The following is a 14,794-nucleotide window of genomic DNA, read 5'->3' as shown; positions in this document are numbered from 1 at the left end:
CCATCCCTATTGGCTACTTTGACTATCGTTTTCTAAACCGACGTTTCTACAAACTCAGTCAAAGTGGGGGCTTCTGTAGACACCTAAAAATGTCTCCCCAAAACCAAACCCGATGATGAATAACCTTTCACCGCCATTATTGGTCGGGTTGAGTATTTAATTTTTGGAGTGCTTAAATCCATATTTCCATTTCATAAACCAACCCAATTCCTAGTCCATTTCCCCAAACCATAACTTATTTTCCTCTTTTCGTGCCTTTAAACCCAAAATAATTCATTTCGTGTCCTTGAAAATCATTAATTTTGTGTCCTTTTTATAAAAACGTTTAATCTAGTTTATTTTGGTCCATAATCAGGGTCCAATGATTGAATAGTTGGATAGGGCTTGAAAATAGCTTTCCAACGATATATTATAAGCCCAAATTCGAGTTATAACGAATAAGTTATGGCCAAAATATTAAACTGATCCCAAACCGAACCTAAGCCCACCTAACCTACGATCCAATGATCATGTGGAGGGTCCAAATGATTTAATCCAATTCCTAAACCAATTAGGATTATTTAGAAGCTTATATAAGTTTCTAAAAGATCCTAATTATCCGTTTTGAAAAGATAAAATTAAAGAGTTTGAAATTGAATAAAACTTTTCGTGCCTCATAGTTTTTATCTGAATTTTATATGGTTGGATATCTCTTGAAATTATATTTCCAATGATATATTATAATATCAAGTCTAAGCTATAACGAAAAAGATATGAATTAAATAAAAAAACTCTATCCAAAACTGACACCGTCTCACTATTTCGTCCATATCTTTTATTCTACAAAATATTTTAATCTAATTCTAATTGGGTTAGAAAGTATACTTAAAGATCTTTCCAACCATATCTTATTCATCATATTCCTATTTTTTTTATCAAAAGATATGATAAAAACAAAAACCGCAAAAACTGCAATGTATCGAGTTTTATTTCGATTTAATTCGGATCTTATCTTAATTCTTCGACCCTTCTTTTTTTTCTCTATAAATAGAGGTCATATCACCCCTTTATCAATCATCAACAAGCTTGATCATCAAATCCTTCTCTCTTTCTCTCTTTTATACCAATAATCATTCTCTCTCACCTTACACCAAAAACCATTCTCTTCTCCCTCTTTAACCTAATTTCTAGCCTCCTTATTCTTTCATAACAATTCCCCTAAGCACTCCAAGGAGTCTATACTTAACCCGAGGTTCCGTCCTTGAACCAAGGCGTGAAAGGTGCAAATAATTGAGGGTTTGGACCAAATCAACTCTACGTTTTATTTAATTTAATTTTCATTTGATTTATTTTTTATTGAAGTTACTAACGATTTATTCATGATGTAGAAATTTAAAGGAACGCACGGAATGTAAGTAATTAATTAATTTAATTACTCTTATTTTATTTTAATATTGCTAGCATCATGATTATGTTATTTTGTATTTAATTTGACTAACACTATTATTGTTGAATTGCTTCCAATATTAATGTTTATTCTATTGTTATTATGATCACCATATTGCATGTTTAAAGGGAATATGTAATTGAAAATCACGCCTAATAAGATAATTTGGACAACCGGTTTAGGTTCCTTTTTAATCTTGTTGTTTAATTCAAGTGATCACAAATATTTTAGAATTATGTGTTGCATTAATATTCAACCAATTTAGCATAATAATAGATTGGAGCAAATTGAATCTTTGTTTGTATGCCTTTGAGATCGCAGGAATCACTTTTCAATATAAGAATCGAGTAGAGGCCAATACGGGCGAATGTGACTCCATGACTCACTTCGTACCATCATCCCCGATCCTCCTTTCGTGGTTCTGAACCATATGGAGTTAGTAATCTCATGGATTATGAATGGGGTGTAACCTTCACGGGTCAATCGTTGTTGCCTTCGTTGTCCCTTATTCGTGGTTGCCTTTTATGATCCGTGAATGGTTTACAAGTTCATTAAAAACTTGTTGGCGGCTCCCTACTTTATTTGTCCCTAATCATTGTCCCTAATCGTAATGTCAATTCCCACTTCCTAAGAGTGCCAAGCATATTCACCACATGCTTTTAACGCAGGCGCACTTCAAACGACGCCTACAATACTATAAAATAAAAATAAAAATATATGTATGAATAATAAATAAATAAACTTTAATTAGGTTGAAAATATGGGGGATTACATTAACAACCACACCAATCCAAACCTAGCAGCCCCTAGCATACCAACATTGACATTGATCTTCACCTGGTTCAAAGAAGGGGCCAACCACCGACCTGAAGTATTAGTCGCCACATCCTCGGTTTCCATCTTTACATAGCTCACCACCATCCCCGGCTCACTCTAATCACCCTCAAATAAACCCCCGATTTCGAGCACCCCAAATGGCCCTGCAGAAGACCATTATCCATTTGTGCTTCTCCTTCTCAAAATTAATGAAGACATTGATTATCCAATCAAGGAAGGAGCACCACCTACCTAAAACATCATCCTCCAAGCCACAAGCTTCTAGATTATTATTATTATCTTTAAATATTAGTTATTATTATTAAATATTAATTATTATTTTTAAATATTATTATTATTATTATTACGGATTTGTTCTGATTGACTGAAATGAGCTGCACTGAATTGAACTGAACTAAACTAAAATTATTGAAACTGAACTGAACCAAATTGAATATTTTATGAGAAAAGGAAATTAAAAATTAAACTGAACTAAACGTATTGGAGCTGACCTAAACTGAACTGAAAATAAGTGGAAGAAAACAGACCTTACCTTTGATTACTTTTATATATCACTTAGAAATATTTTATATCTTTTTTTTTTTTAATTATATTTTATATCTCTTTTGAATTATATTTTATATCTCTTAAATAATACTACAAAGTTGTATATCAAAATAGGAGGTAGTATTAAATATTAATTATTATTATTGTTAATTATTATTTTTAGCAAAACACGACTGGGATTAGTAGAGCAAACAACTAAAAAAAAAAAAGAAAAAAAAAAAACCGTAGCGACGCTACCACAACAGTACAACACTACGCCCATAATCACCCACCCCACCCCCTTTTTTTTCCTGCGCGTTAAACCCCAACCTATCATCATCTTCATCATCATCATTCATCTCATCCTTAAAAAATAAAACCTATCTCCTCCTTCCTTCCTTCCTTTCTCTCTCTTAATTTTTTTTAATAAAAAATCAAATAAAAAAAAAAAATCTTATTGCTTATCCCAATTTTATTCCCCATTTTTTTTCTCCCGCAGATCTTTCAAATTAAATTAAAAATCAAATTTTAAGTTAATTTTAAATTAAAAATTACCTTCCATCTCTCTCCTCTTCTTCGTCTTCTAACTCCCTTACTCTTCTTCTCTTTGCTCTCTCTGAATTTTTTTTCCAGATCTAGGGTTTCGCTCTGAAACCCTAGATTTTTCAATTTTGAATTTTTCCATTTTTTCTTGCTTATCAATGGCGACTCCTTACATGACTGCTGCTCAGGTATTTAAATTTCATTTTTCAATCCTAATTTTATTATTTCAACTTTATTTTATTCATTTTTTTTTTTATTATTTTTTTTTAGGTGGGCAGCTACTTTGTTACGCAATATTACTCAATGCTTCAGCAAAGGCCAGAGTTTGTGCACCAGCTTTACTCTGACGCAAGTACGATGATTCGTATTGATGGTCATACTCGCGAGACTGCTACTGCAATGCTGGTCATATACACTTTTCTCTCTCCTCTTTTTGTAATGCTTGCTTTGTTTTAGTTGCTGCTACTTAATTTTGTGCAAGATTTGGTTGTGGGAATTGTAGGAATTGTTGGGTTTTGTTGAAACTTGAAATGAATTGTTTTTTGGTTAGTGAATTTGGATTCTTTTGTGAAATGGGTATTTTGGCCTTTGCTCGGTGAGAAATGAGTGTTTCGGATGAAAGAGGGAGGTATGGGGATTAAATTGGAAATGGGGTGATGGATAAAGGATTAATTAATCGTGGTTGCGTTGAGTGATGTTAGGTGATGGTGGAAATTGATTAATGGTTCTATATACTAAATGACGGCAAAGTGTGTTTTGCTTATTGGAATTTGATGGGAATATTTGTGTAGTTTATGCGGTGGATATGAATGATGGGGAAAGCTGTGAATTCATGCCCTTAGGTCCCTGTGAATTAGCCTTTAATTATTCTGCACTTCAATTGCCAGCAGCGTAAATGTTGGTGCTTCATGCGCTTGGATAATGATATGTGTACTGGTCCGGATTGTCAGTTTAGTTATATATCACTTAATGATAAATGAGTGTTTTCCTGTTTTGGGACCAAGGTCAAGGTTGTATTTTGGAGTAGGAGAAATCAAAAGTTGACAAAGTAATACTAGGAGTGTCAACTTAGGTGTCACTGGCCACGAGCTACTTAAAATTTGATGTTTACTATGAATAAATAAATCGTTGAATGGAATGAATAGTACCAATCTTTTTTGGTTCCATTTCGCTTGTTCTACACACTCTCTTTTCAAGTCAATATAAACAGTAAAAATGAAGAACAAAATAATTGTAGCACTAGAGTATTCTTACCTAAGGATGATTGACCTGGATTGAGGATGCCAAATTATAGTGATAAGAACTCTATGGAGATGAAGCTATCCCATGTCCTGTCCAGCTTTGTTTGAAGTGGCAGACTTGAACCCTCCATCCTACAAGCCTGTATTCAGATATTTTACCATCCTGTTTGAGCTCTTCTCTTCATTGGTATTAATTCTTGAACTGTGGACTTAGAGGAGTGTATTAATTAAGGTCCACTAATATTGCTTCTTCTCTTTCATCCTCCCCTAGTTATGAAAATTCTAAGTTTCCCTATTCACTTTCTGTCAGCAGTATTACTAGTATATGATTTATAATATATATATATATATATATATATATATATATATATATATATATATATATATATAATCTATCTTATGGGGAATTTTTGGTTGTATGCTTTCTTTTGTTTTCCGTAAATGCTGTTCTTCCCACTCTTTCTTCATGCAACTGACGCACTTAACATATTTACCCTGGCAGCAAATCCATGCACTTGTTATGTCAATGCGTTTTACATCAATTGAGATTAAGACGGCTCATTCCCTTGAATCATGGAATGGAGGAGTAATTGTGATGGTCACAGGGTCTGTACAGATAAGGGATTTCAGCGGGAAAAAGAAATTTGCTCAGACATTTTTTTTGGCTCCCCAAGAGAAAGGATTTTTTGTTCTCAATGATGTTTTTCACTTTATTGAAGAAGATCAAGTTCATCCTTATCCTGCACCGCTGATGGGGCAAGCCAATCTTAATGTGAAGTTGAATGCTTCTTCACCCATACCTGAGGCAGGTATGTAACTCCAGCTGTGATTATGGATTCCCAGCCTTTTCTTAGTAGACGAGGTCACTTGGGTGTGGTTAAGAGTTAGAGTAGAGTATTCCCTTTATATAAAACTAAGATGTTGTGCCAAGGCAAAGCAATGCTTTGTCATTGTTATATTGATGTTTAAATTTACCTGGTATAGATACACTTGCTTGGACCTTATTATTGAAGGTTGAACTTGTTGCTTTATATGCATTCTGAAGTTTATTCATGAAAAATTGTTATTGCATACTTAGTGATGTACCTTAATATACGACTTTGGTGATGTAAGATGATTGGCTATTTTACAGTATCAAACTACATGATTAGTGGAGGAATGCAGGCCAGAGACTACATGCCTCCTGCGGATATCAAAGAAAATGGCGCAGTTGATAATTATTCAATGCCCAAACAGAGGCTTCAGCAAGCCCCTGAAGTCGAAAATATACTTGATGTCAATTCTAGGGAGCAGGCAAATGGTTTTCTTGAGAGCCCAATAAACCCCATACAGGAAATTCCACCATCACACATAGAGGATTCTGCTGAGGAGCCTCAAAAGCATACCTACGCTTCTGTGGTATGTGCCCGCTTGGCTTTAGTTGCCTTTGAATTAGTCTCTGTTAATGTTGTGTTGTCATTTGTGTTTCTGTATATCAGAGCATAGGTTTTATTTCATACTAAACTGATTGAAAATTCTATGTGCTTTACTGAAGTTACGAGCTGCCAAAGTACATTCAACTCTATCTGTGGCACCTCCATCTTCTTCTAACAAGGCTGTGACATCTGCTTCAGAGTGGCAGCAAGCCCCACAGCAAACCCAGCAATCTGCTGCCCAACAACCCCAGCAGCTGACGAATTCAATGCAAGTTGCAAGTGAGAATTTTACAACAGATATGAGTGAGGAGGTCTCGGGTACAGATGATAGAGGTCTGCCAAGTTCCTTGTCTTTTTTTTGGTCTCAAGCCTTTGATTTGGATTATTTCAAACAGTTTTTAAGTGATAACTTATCATCTGGGCTGATCTTAAATTTTAAAGATTCACAATCTCTCCTTGCATGCATCATATCTCTTTAGATCTGTTACCTGCTTGATTTTTCCAGAATTCCATCTTCTGCACCATCTAGTATGATCTATTATTAAAATAATTTTGTTTGCTGTTATTGTAGGTGAAATAAAGTCAGTCTATGTGAGAAATTTGTTACCGAATGTATCTGCCTCTGAGTTAGAGGAAGAGTTTAAGAAATTTGGCCAACTTACTGGTGAAGGTGTAGCCATTAGGAGACTGAAGGTTTAAATGTGCATTATTTAATTTTTTATTGGAAGTCATGGAATAATTTCTACCATCAGTTTTCTAAATATTGGTGTGCTTATATGTTGTTTGATGTGAACTATATTCAGGACACTGATGTTTGCTATGCATTTGTCGAATTCGAAGATATTGAATCTGTCCAAAGTGCAATCAAGGTTTGTATCTTAGTATTGTTTGTGTTGCTATCATGCTCCTAATACATTTTTCCTCATCTTAGATGTTCTATGTGCTTCCGCTGGCTGGCTGGAATTTTATTTAACTGCAAACTTCAATTTATTTAATTAATTTAGTTATTTTGTTATGGTCACTGTGCTTATGTTTTGTTTTACCATTATTTAGGCTGGCTCAGTTCAGGTTGCCGGACGACAAGTATACATAGAAGAGAGGAGAGCAAACAGCAGCTTTGCACGTGGAAGTATGTATACCTGCTCTGTTTCTGTTTAAATGTCTTCATAATCTCTCAACTAATTAATTTTGATCTAGTTGCTGATGTGTTAAGAAATGTCAATATAAGCTTTCTTGAGTTTCCATCTCTGTTTTTTTTGCCTGGACAAATGTCTAGTTGTCTTACCTCTTTCAGTTTCCGTTGCCCTCTCCTGGCTCTCGCACTAATATCTTCTAGTATGTATCACAAATATAGAACAGAACAGACATCCTTTTGTCACTGGTCAATATGAAAGAAATAGTCCTCTTTGTACAGCTGAAGATTTTACTTGAAATCTTCTAGTTATTGTTGCATCATAATTATTGATACAAACGACATTGAACCCCTGGTCATATATAACACTCATTAAGAGTTAAGCTAGCTGACATTAACTATTGCATTACAAATTTAAACGTGTGCTGAACCTGCTGTGTACCTTGTTAACTTTGCATGGAATGATCTGAGCAGGGAGAGGGAGAGGAAGAGCTACATATCAGCCTGATTCTTCGAGGGGACGGTTTGGAGGTCGTAATTATAGCAGGGGTGGTGGTCAAGTTGGAGGAGAGCGCGAGTTCAACAGGCCACGAGGGAACGGCTATTACAGGCAAACTAGCCGACAAGATAAAGGGTATTCCACGAACCAAGCTTCATGAAACGGACATACCATATCAGAGTGAACATTGTAGGTTGATGATGAAGAAATAGAGAAATTTTAGCATTACTTTCAGTTTAGTTTCCGAAAATCAAACATAAATTATACTTAATATTTTTGCAGTTCTTTTGGCATTTGAAGAAATGCATTCTTTGGGGAGTAGCTTTCAATATCAAGGCTCTATTATTCATTTTTAACATCATAAATTAATTAAAGAAAATTATTTGTTTTCAGTCAAAGATCTCATTGGCATAAAACTTCTGTTAATATGTTTTTTTTTTTTATTACTTTGCCCTATTTTGACTTTACACAGCCTTAAAGACATATTTTAACACGTAGTTATCTTTAACTTTATGTATTCAAATTTTTTTTTAAATGTGATACTTGAAAGAAGTAAATGGATGAAGTTTGAATTAAGAGAAATTAGACCTTAGCCATTTGGTTGAAAAACCTGCTGAGAAATTGTAGGTTGCAAGAGATTGCTGATGGTGGTGGCGGCACCTGACTTGTGTGTGCAATGCTTCTACTTCTCTTCCTTGGTATACCATGGGTGTGAATTTCAAGCTATTTCTCACTAGAAATTGAAACCCCTTGGTTGGAAGTATGTATTTTGAGAAAGAAAAATATGGAAGAGAAGTAGAGAATGGAGTAGGAAAGTAAGAAGGAAAGAGAAACTTGGTGAATTTTGGTGAAGAATTGGTGTGTTAATGGAGATTTGAGGTGACTGGTGAGAAGGGTTGAGAGAGAGAGAGAGAGAGAGGAAATTGTATGAAATAATATGAAACTGAGGTAGTACGAGATTAGTTCGAATCTCAGTTGATAGGGGTCGGGGCGAAATTTCGCTACAGCTTCTGTTCTTGATGATTGAATTTCGCTTGATAATTAAAATTTTTATATCTAATTAATCACTACAAGAAAGCAGATATTTACCAACTAAAATTACCCAAAAAGATGACAGCTGATACATACCAACCAATTAAAAAAAAACAAATGACAGTGCACTCTATTATCCAGTCTAGTGCATACAAGTTTATCGGAAACGGAGTTTGGATTTCACGGATGAAAAACCTACCAAGTCAAGGCATGAAATTATGCATCCTTTGCTAGGATTACATTCGGGTAGCAAGCCATGACATAAGTAGCTATAATTACAAATTAGTGTCGGAAATTATCCTGATATGTATGGCTTACGAATGAGGATATATACAAGTAGTATATATTTTTTATCCCTAGTATAATATTTAACGGCCTTGAACTTCTCACAGATGAAAATTTTACGGGCACTTATCAACATATAAACCTTCCAACAAGAAGAGAGGCAAAATCACATTCTTTATAAAAACAGAATTTCAACTATTGAACATCACAATTTAATTATCATGCTGTTCATATAAATGTACAACCTGAAGTTCACTATGAAAAAGATGTGGGTTATTATTCATCATCAATGGTCCATAGAAAACGAGCATAAGCTGCGAGATTGTTGCTGCAGGAAACAAGCATAAGAAAATAAGTTAATTTCAGATTAGAAATTCTGAAAATTGTGTGGAAAAGTAGGCGTACTTTGAAGTTTAAAATCCTGGAAGATTTGGGAAAGATCAATACCTATCTCCAGGGGCAGCTTCAATAGCTCGTTCCATGTAATGTAAAGTTTTTTCCTGGTCATGATGGATTTCCCATAGTAACGTTGCATACTGCAACAACATCTCCCCATCTTGCGGGTAAGCCAATATGGCACGCGAGTAATATTCTTCAGCACTCTGAAGATCACCCTTTGTCTGTCATTAGAACACATCATCAACCAAAAAAGTCATATTCCGGAAATAGTTAAAAGGGGCTTACACAGTCCAAAGTTCACATATACAAGAAATTTCAACCGAAGGAGCTAACACGGTCCAAAAGTTCACATATACAAGAAAATTCTACCAAAGGAGCTAACACGGTCCAAAATTTCAGATATACAAGAAAACTCTACCAAAGTTTTTAACACGGTCTAAAAGTTCACAGTTACAAGAAATTTAGATCAAAGGGACGTCGCTATAATGTCCTCATGGAACTCATTCATAATTTTAAAGGAATTGATACCTGACGCTCCAGATTCTAGTGGGTGCTTGGAATTAATTGGAAAGTTGGGGTATGTTGCAACAGTTTTAGGCCCGGGGAGTAGTAGGGAGGGGATCTTAAGGAAGCAATACATTAAACAAATATGTATAAATCAGTTCAAATTATAATCTCCTGTCACTATGAATATCAAATACCTTCAAATGGTCAATGCAATAAAATTCATTGCTGGATACTGCTACTAGCTTATGATTCTGTCTTCAACTCTTCCCATAAGGTGGGAAGAGAGGAGGTGAAATGAGCATGAAGCTGTGTTGCACTAAAAGTTTTTGGAGGTTGTAATCAGATGTTAGGATTTCTTTGTTGCTTTAGCTATAAAACTCTCTTGGTAAATATTATATTCTATCTTAATGGTAAAACTATAAAACTAGTGAACAAAGAATATCAAGTTTTTATAAAGTTTGTTAATACTTGATTAAAGATAGATGGTGAAAGGTATACTTGGAAAACCGTGGAATTGGCACTATACTATGGAATAGAGGGACATTATTTGCTTTACCAGTAATAGAGTAAATGTTCTAAAAATACAGTTGGAGGTTCACCTGATACAAGAACTGAGCATACTTCTTCAGAAACAGGGGATCTGATGGATCTTTCTCGATCATCCTCTTATAGTAATCTTCTACATCAGCACTGTTTATAGGGACTCCTTCAAAATTTGGACTGTCAATGCCACCATCAACGCCAACTACAATCTCATCTGCAGGATGCAAGTGAATAGATTTTTGTAGGTCTTCCTGGAAGCCAACCTCAGTTAGGTTCACAAGATTTAACGATCAAACATTCACTTTAATAGGAATTTCATACCTGTCCAAGATCAGGTTGAATAGAACCCTCATGTTCATCATCACCTGCTTCCCAAAGGAACTTAGCATATGCTGCCAGAACATTGCTGAAGCATGAGGTACGATGTCAGCATTTCAGCAAATTCGCCAATTTACACTTTAGAGCTTCTTATATATACCGCGACAGCAATGCATGTACTAACATAGAAATTCCTAATACTCAACACATCACAACAAATTACACTGATGCTAGCTTAAAGCCACAACTAAGGGTTTATATTTTTCCTTAGCAGTTACAGGGGAAAAGGATTGCATACGTAACATATGAGGCCTAAGTAAATAAAAATTGTTGTCTAAGATGCTGCTCATATATGTGTGCAATTTGGCTGATATATGTACTTCAGATACTATTGTTACAACTTACAAGTGTACATAAATCGAAGTTATAAACACCTACATTTGTCCTCCCCAATAACCCATGATGAAATCAAAACCAAGATTTACTGAAGGCTGGAACTTTACATGAGCATAACCATAATCTGGCTCAATTATGAAATAATTAAACCCCAATCCTTTTGATTACTATAATCAAAGATAAGTTCTGCAGAATAACATGTCCAAAAGCCCAGTTACTTTACCCTTATAATATGAGTTTAAGTTAAAATGAATTCATATAATATAAGTCCATATAAGTTGGGTTCAGGGATAAAAAGTTCAAATAATCAAGTTAAATTCATGTTAACATTTGTATAAGAGATGATTGATTAATCATTGTCTCCCTTTAATTTTCCTATGTTAAGGGAAAATAATCATGATACTTAAAACTTAACAAGATAAAGAAATTGTGCAAGCTGACTGCACATGTAGTAAAAGGTAAACTATGTCAAGCTAACATTTAGTAGTATGGTATCAAAATTACACACCTATCCTTGGGAGCAGTTTGAGCAGCAAGCTCAAAGTATCCCGAGGCTCTTTCCTGATCACGATGGAGCTCCCACACTAATTGAGCATAATGTGAAAGATTTTCCCCATCACTAGGATCAGCTATTGTGGCGCGAAAATAATACTCTTCTGCTCCTTGAAGGTCTCCTTTTCTCTGTTTCAAAACAAATTATTCATCAAGTTTATCCAAAGTTAATACAAAATACAAACTGTTTAATAAGTCTTTATTTTCCTATATTGATGCAGAATGTTGTTTAGTTAACTCAGTTAAAAAATATTGCTACAAAAGAACCTTTTGTAATTGGTTTCAAGATTTATTTTAGCAGAAGTCTAAACAATACTGTATAATGTATATTGGTTTCAAAATAACATATCTACATTGACATGGAAAGGGGTAAAAATAATAAAAGCTAAGATTGCAAAAGCTATCAGTGGGTCCAAAATGAGTTATGTAAGTTGCAAAATAATTGCAAAATTACTTTATTTTGTCAAAGATTTTCTTTAACACTTTCCTCATCACACTGAGTTTACTTTTTTTTCCTTTCTTTAATTTTCCAAACTACGCACCTCATTTTGCAATTAAAAGTGAACGGATGAAGTACATATCAGCATTCCGCATAATAAATTGACTAAGACGAGTTTACCATCATTCATTAAAAGAACATATAAGGGGTTTACTTCTATGATTTTAAGGCAAATATAAGTCCTTGTTTCCATATCTTGGATATAAACTCAGGACTCTCTCTTGATACCCCACATCAAATACAATACCCCACTTCAAATTTAAACTTCATAACAAACAGAATCATATAGAATATAAATACAATATACAGTATCATACAAAACTCATAACAGTTCCTTACCAAAATTATATTTATTTCCTTCAGAAACAACACACATTTACAGCAAAGCATATTATAACAAAGGCATCATAAAATCTGACCTGTAGAAACTGAGCATACTTTTTCAGAATTAAAGGATGATTAGGAAATTCATCAATCAACTCTTTATAATACTCTTCATCATTTCCTCTTTCCTCCCTAAAACTATCAAAATGATCCTTAATCCCAAGCCCAGAAGCAAGGTACATAGGTGGACTGGGTGGTGGTTCATCATCTTCAACATCTAATTTCTTCTCAAACCCACCAACAATTTCACCCAAATCATCACCTTCTTCTTTGATTAAATCCATGTTTGGTTTCATAAAACTAAAATCACCATTACCCTGAAATTCCCCATCATTCTTTTCATCTTGTTCTTCAACACCATGATTATTGGTGTATATCGATAAAGACAGGGCCGTTTCTAACATTTCAGAGGTTTTTTTTCTTATTGATTTTGAGATTGAAAATGGTATTATTTTATGTTATCAGGAAATCAACAGAACTGGGATCTTGATTTGCCTTTGCTTGAGACTGAAAATTTCTTGCAATTAAAGGACCTCTAATTTTATTTTATTTTTGCTTACAGATTTGAAACGCAACACGTGTAGAGCATACGGAGGAGGGTAGTGTGGGTGATATATAGCTTGGGAATTGCACCCATCGATGACGAGTTACTGACTTACAGTTATGGTCTTAGGCTCTTAGCCTCTTAGGGTGTTAAAAAATAACCGACCCGTTTGACTCAATCCGCTGACCCGTAAGGTATCCGACGGGTATTTTTCATTTTTTTCCAATTCTGCGGGTGCTAAAATATCATATTTGCGGGTTGGGCAATGGGCAAGCCTCTGACGGTATCGGGTACCCGTTAAATACCCATTTTTTTTCCTTAGGAATTAGGGTTACTTACTCTTTCTAACCGTAGCCTCATCTCCTCATTTCTTTAATCTTTTTCTTAAATTGTGTGTCAAAGGGCTGTAGCCTATAGAAACGGAGGAAGTATAGTTTTTGTTTTTAAATGAAAAAAGGCTTTTTTTTATTTTTTTTTTTTTTGGAAAAAAATAACATATGTATTGAAATTTCAGGTACACCGGGAGGGTACCCGGTAAAAACAGGTACCCAATAAACGGGTACTTGCTTTTAGCGGGGGGTCGGGTAATGGGCCACCTAAATAACTACCCGCACTTCCGGGTACTCGAAATTCTCGAGTACCTGGTTATGAGCACCCCTACTTACGGTTACAGTGTCAATTTAATTGTATGGGTCGGGTTGGATATAACTTTGAATTTGAATAATACCAAATTATTGGCTCAAATAAGTCTACCAAATTATTGGCTCAAATAAGTCAATATTTGAAATTTATTTTTTTGGATCAATTTCAGATCGGGTCAATTGGATATAAAGGGATGTTAGGGGGTGCGAGGATGGGTCTCGATTTTGCAGTTGGTGGGGCGCGAATGGAGATAAAAACTATACCTGAAATGGGTGATGGGGCGGGGGTGAATTTTATGTTGAATAGGTTTTCGACACCTTGTGAAGCTTTGTCCCATATCCTTGAAAGACGAACTCGATTTTGTAGGTCATCTTAAAAAACACTTAGTTTACATTTTCTTTTTTTTTTTTTTTTTTTTTTTTGTCGAATACTAGCATTAGGGTCACCGTATTAATTTAACATCGCTATATTAATTTAAAAAAAAATTCACTATGATACAAATAAAGACCACTAATGACTTCGTGAGATCAACACAAATTTAGAAAAGCTCAACCTTTTAAAATGTTAAATTAATTGTAATGACATCATTCAAGTAATTGTGAATATCATCTAAACAATTAATTAACCATATTATCCAACCAATTAACAATATCATTAATCCTAGGAATTTAAAGATATCATCCAATCATCTAAACAATGAATGATATCATATATATAGTCAATTAATCATATCATCCATCCTAGATACTTAAGGACATTATCTAGTTAGTTACTAATACTATCCCGATAATTACACATATCATCCAAACAACGAATTATATTATCAAACCTAAACAAATCATATCACTTAGCTAATAAATAAAGCCGATCAAAACTTGACATTTTAACTTTTCGCCAAGTGTCGTGCCATGTAAGCCGCTACAAATAGGTATTTTCGTGACACATGATGTTAGGTAATCAAATTTTGGATAAAATTTGTAAGATAAAATTGTTGTATAGAGTTTTATTTTTCATATACAAATAATATTTCATATATACAAAATTAATCGTAGCTTTTAATAAATATTATAACTCG

At 34.4% G+C, this 14,794-nt stretch overlaps 2 protein-coding genes across 2 annotated transcripts; one reads left to right on the top strand and one right to left on the bottom strand.

Moving 5' to 3' along the window:
• The first annotated feature begins 2,774 nt into the window (after positions 1 to 2,774).
• LOC110689124 (putative G3BP-like protein) lies at positions 2,775 to 8,016 on the top strand. The gene is made up of 9 exons (XM_021865853.1): positions 2,775 to 3,519; positions 3,602 to 3,736; positions 5,075 to 5,381; positions 5,705 to 5,970; positions 6,107 to 6,320; positions 6,559 to 6,680; positions 6,791 to 6,856; positions 7,041 to 7,116; positions 7,594 to 8,016. Exons 1-9 carry the CDS (start codon positions 3,490 to 3,492, stop codon positions 7,776 to 7,778), a joined length of 1,401 nt encoding a protein of 466 aa, XP_021721545.1. The 5' UTR covers positions 2,775 to 3,489; the 3' UTR covers positions 7,779 to 8,016.
• A 737-nt stretch (positions 8,017 to 8,753) lies between these two features.
• On the bottom strand, positions 8,754 to 13,291 carry LOC110689125. The gene is made up of 6 exons (XM_021865854.1): positions 12,569 to 13,291; positions 11,607 to 11,779; positions 10,706 to 10,790; positions 10,441 to 10,635; positions 9,383 to 9,555; positions 8,754 to 9,263 (listed from the first exon to the last, which is right to left on the bottom strand). Exons 1-6 carry the CDS (start codon positions 12,935 to 12,937, stop codon positions 9,212 to 9,214), a joined length of 1,047 nt encoding a protein of 348 aa, XP_021721546.1. The 5' UTR covers positions 12,938 to 13,291; the 3' UTR covers positions 8,754 to 9,211.
• Positions 13,292 to 14,794: the final 1,503 nt, after the last annotated feature.

This window comes from Chenopodium quinoa, unplaced genomic scaffold, assembly GCF_001683475.1.
Source record: "Chenopodium quinoa cultivar QQ74 unplaced genomic scaffold, ASM168347v1, whole genome shotgun sequence".
NCBI classification, from domain to species: Eukaryota; Viridiplantae; Streptophyta; class Magnoliopsida; order Caryophyllales; family Amaranthaceae; genus Chenopodium; species Chenopodium quinoa.
The sequence above is the reverse complement of the archived record's forward strand: the minus strand, read 5'-3'. Positions and strand labels throughout refer to the sequence as shown.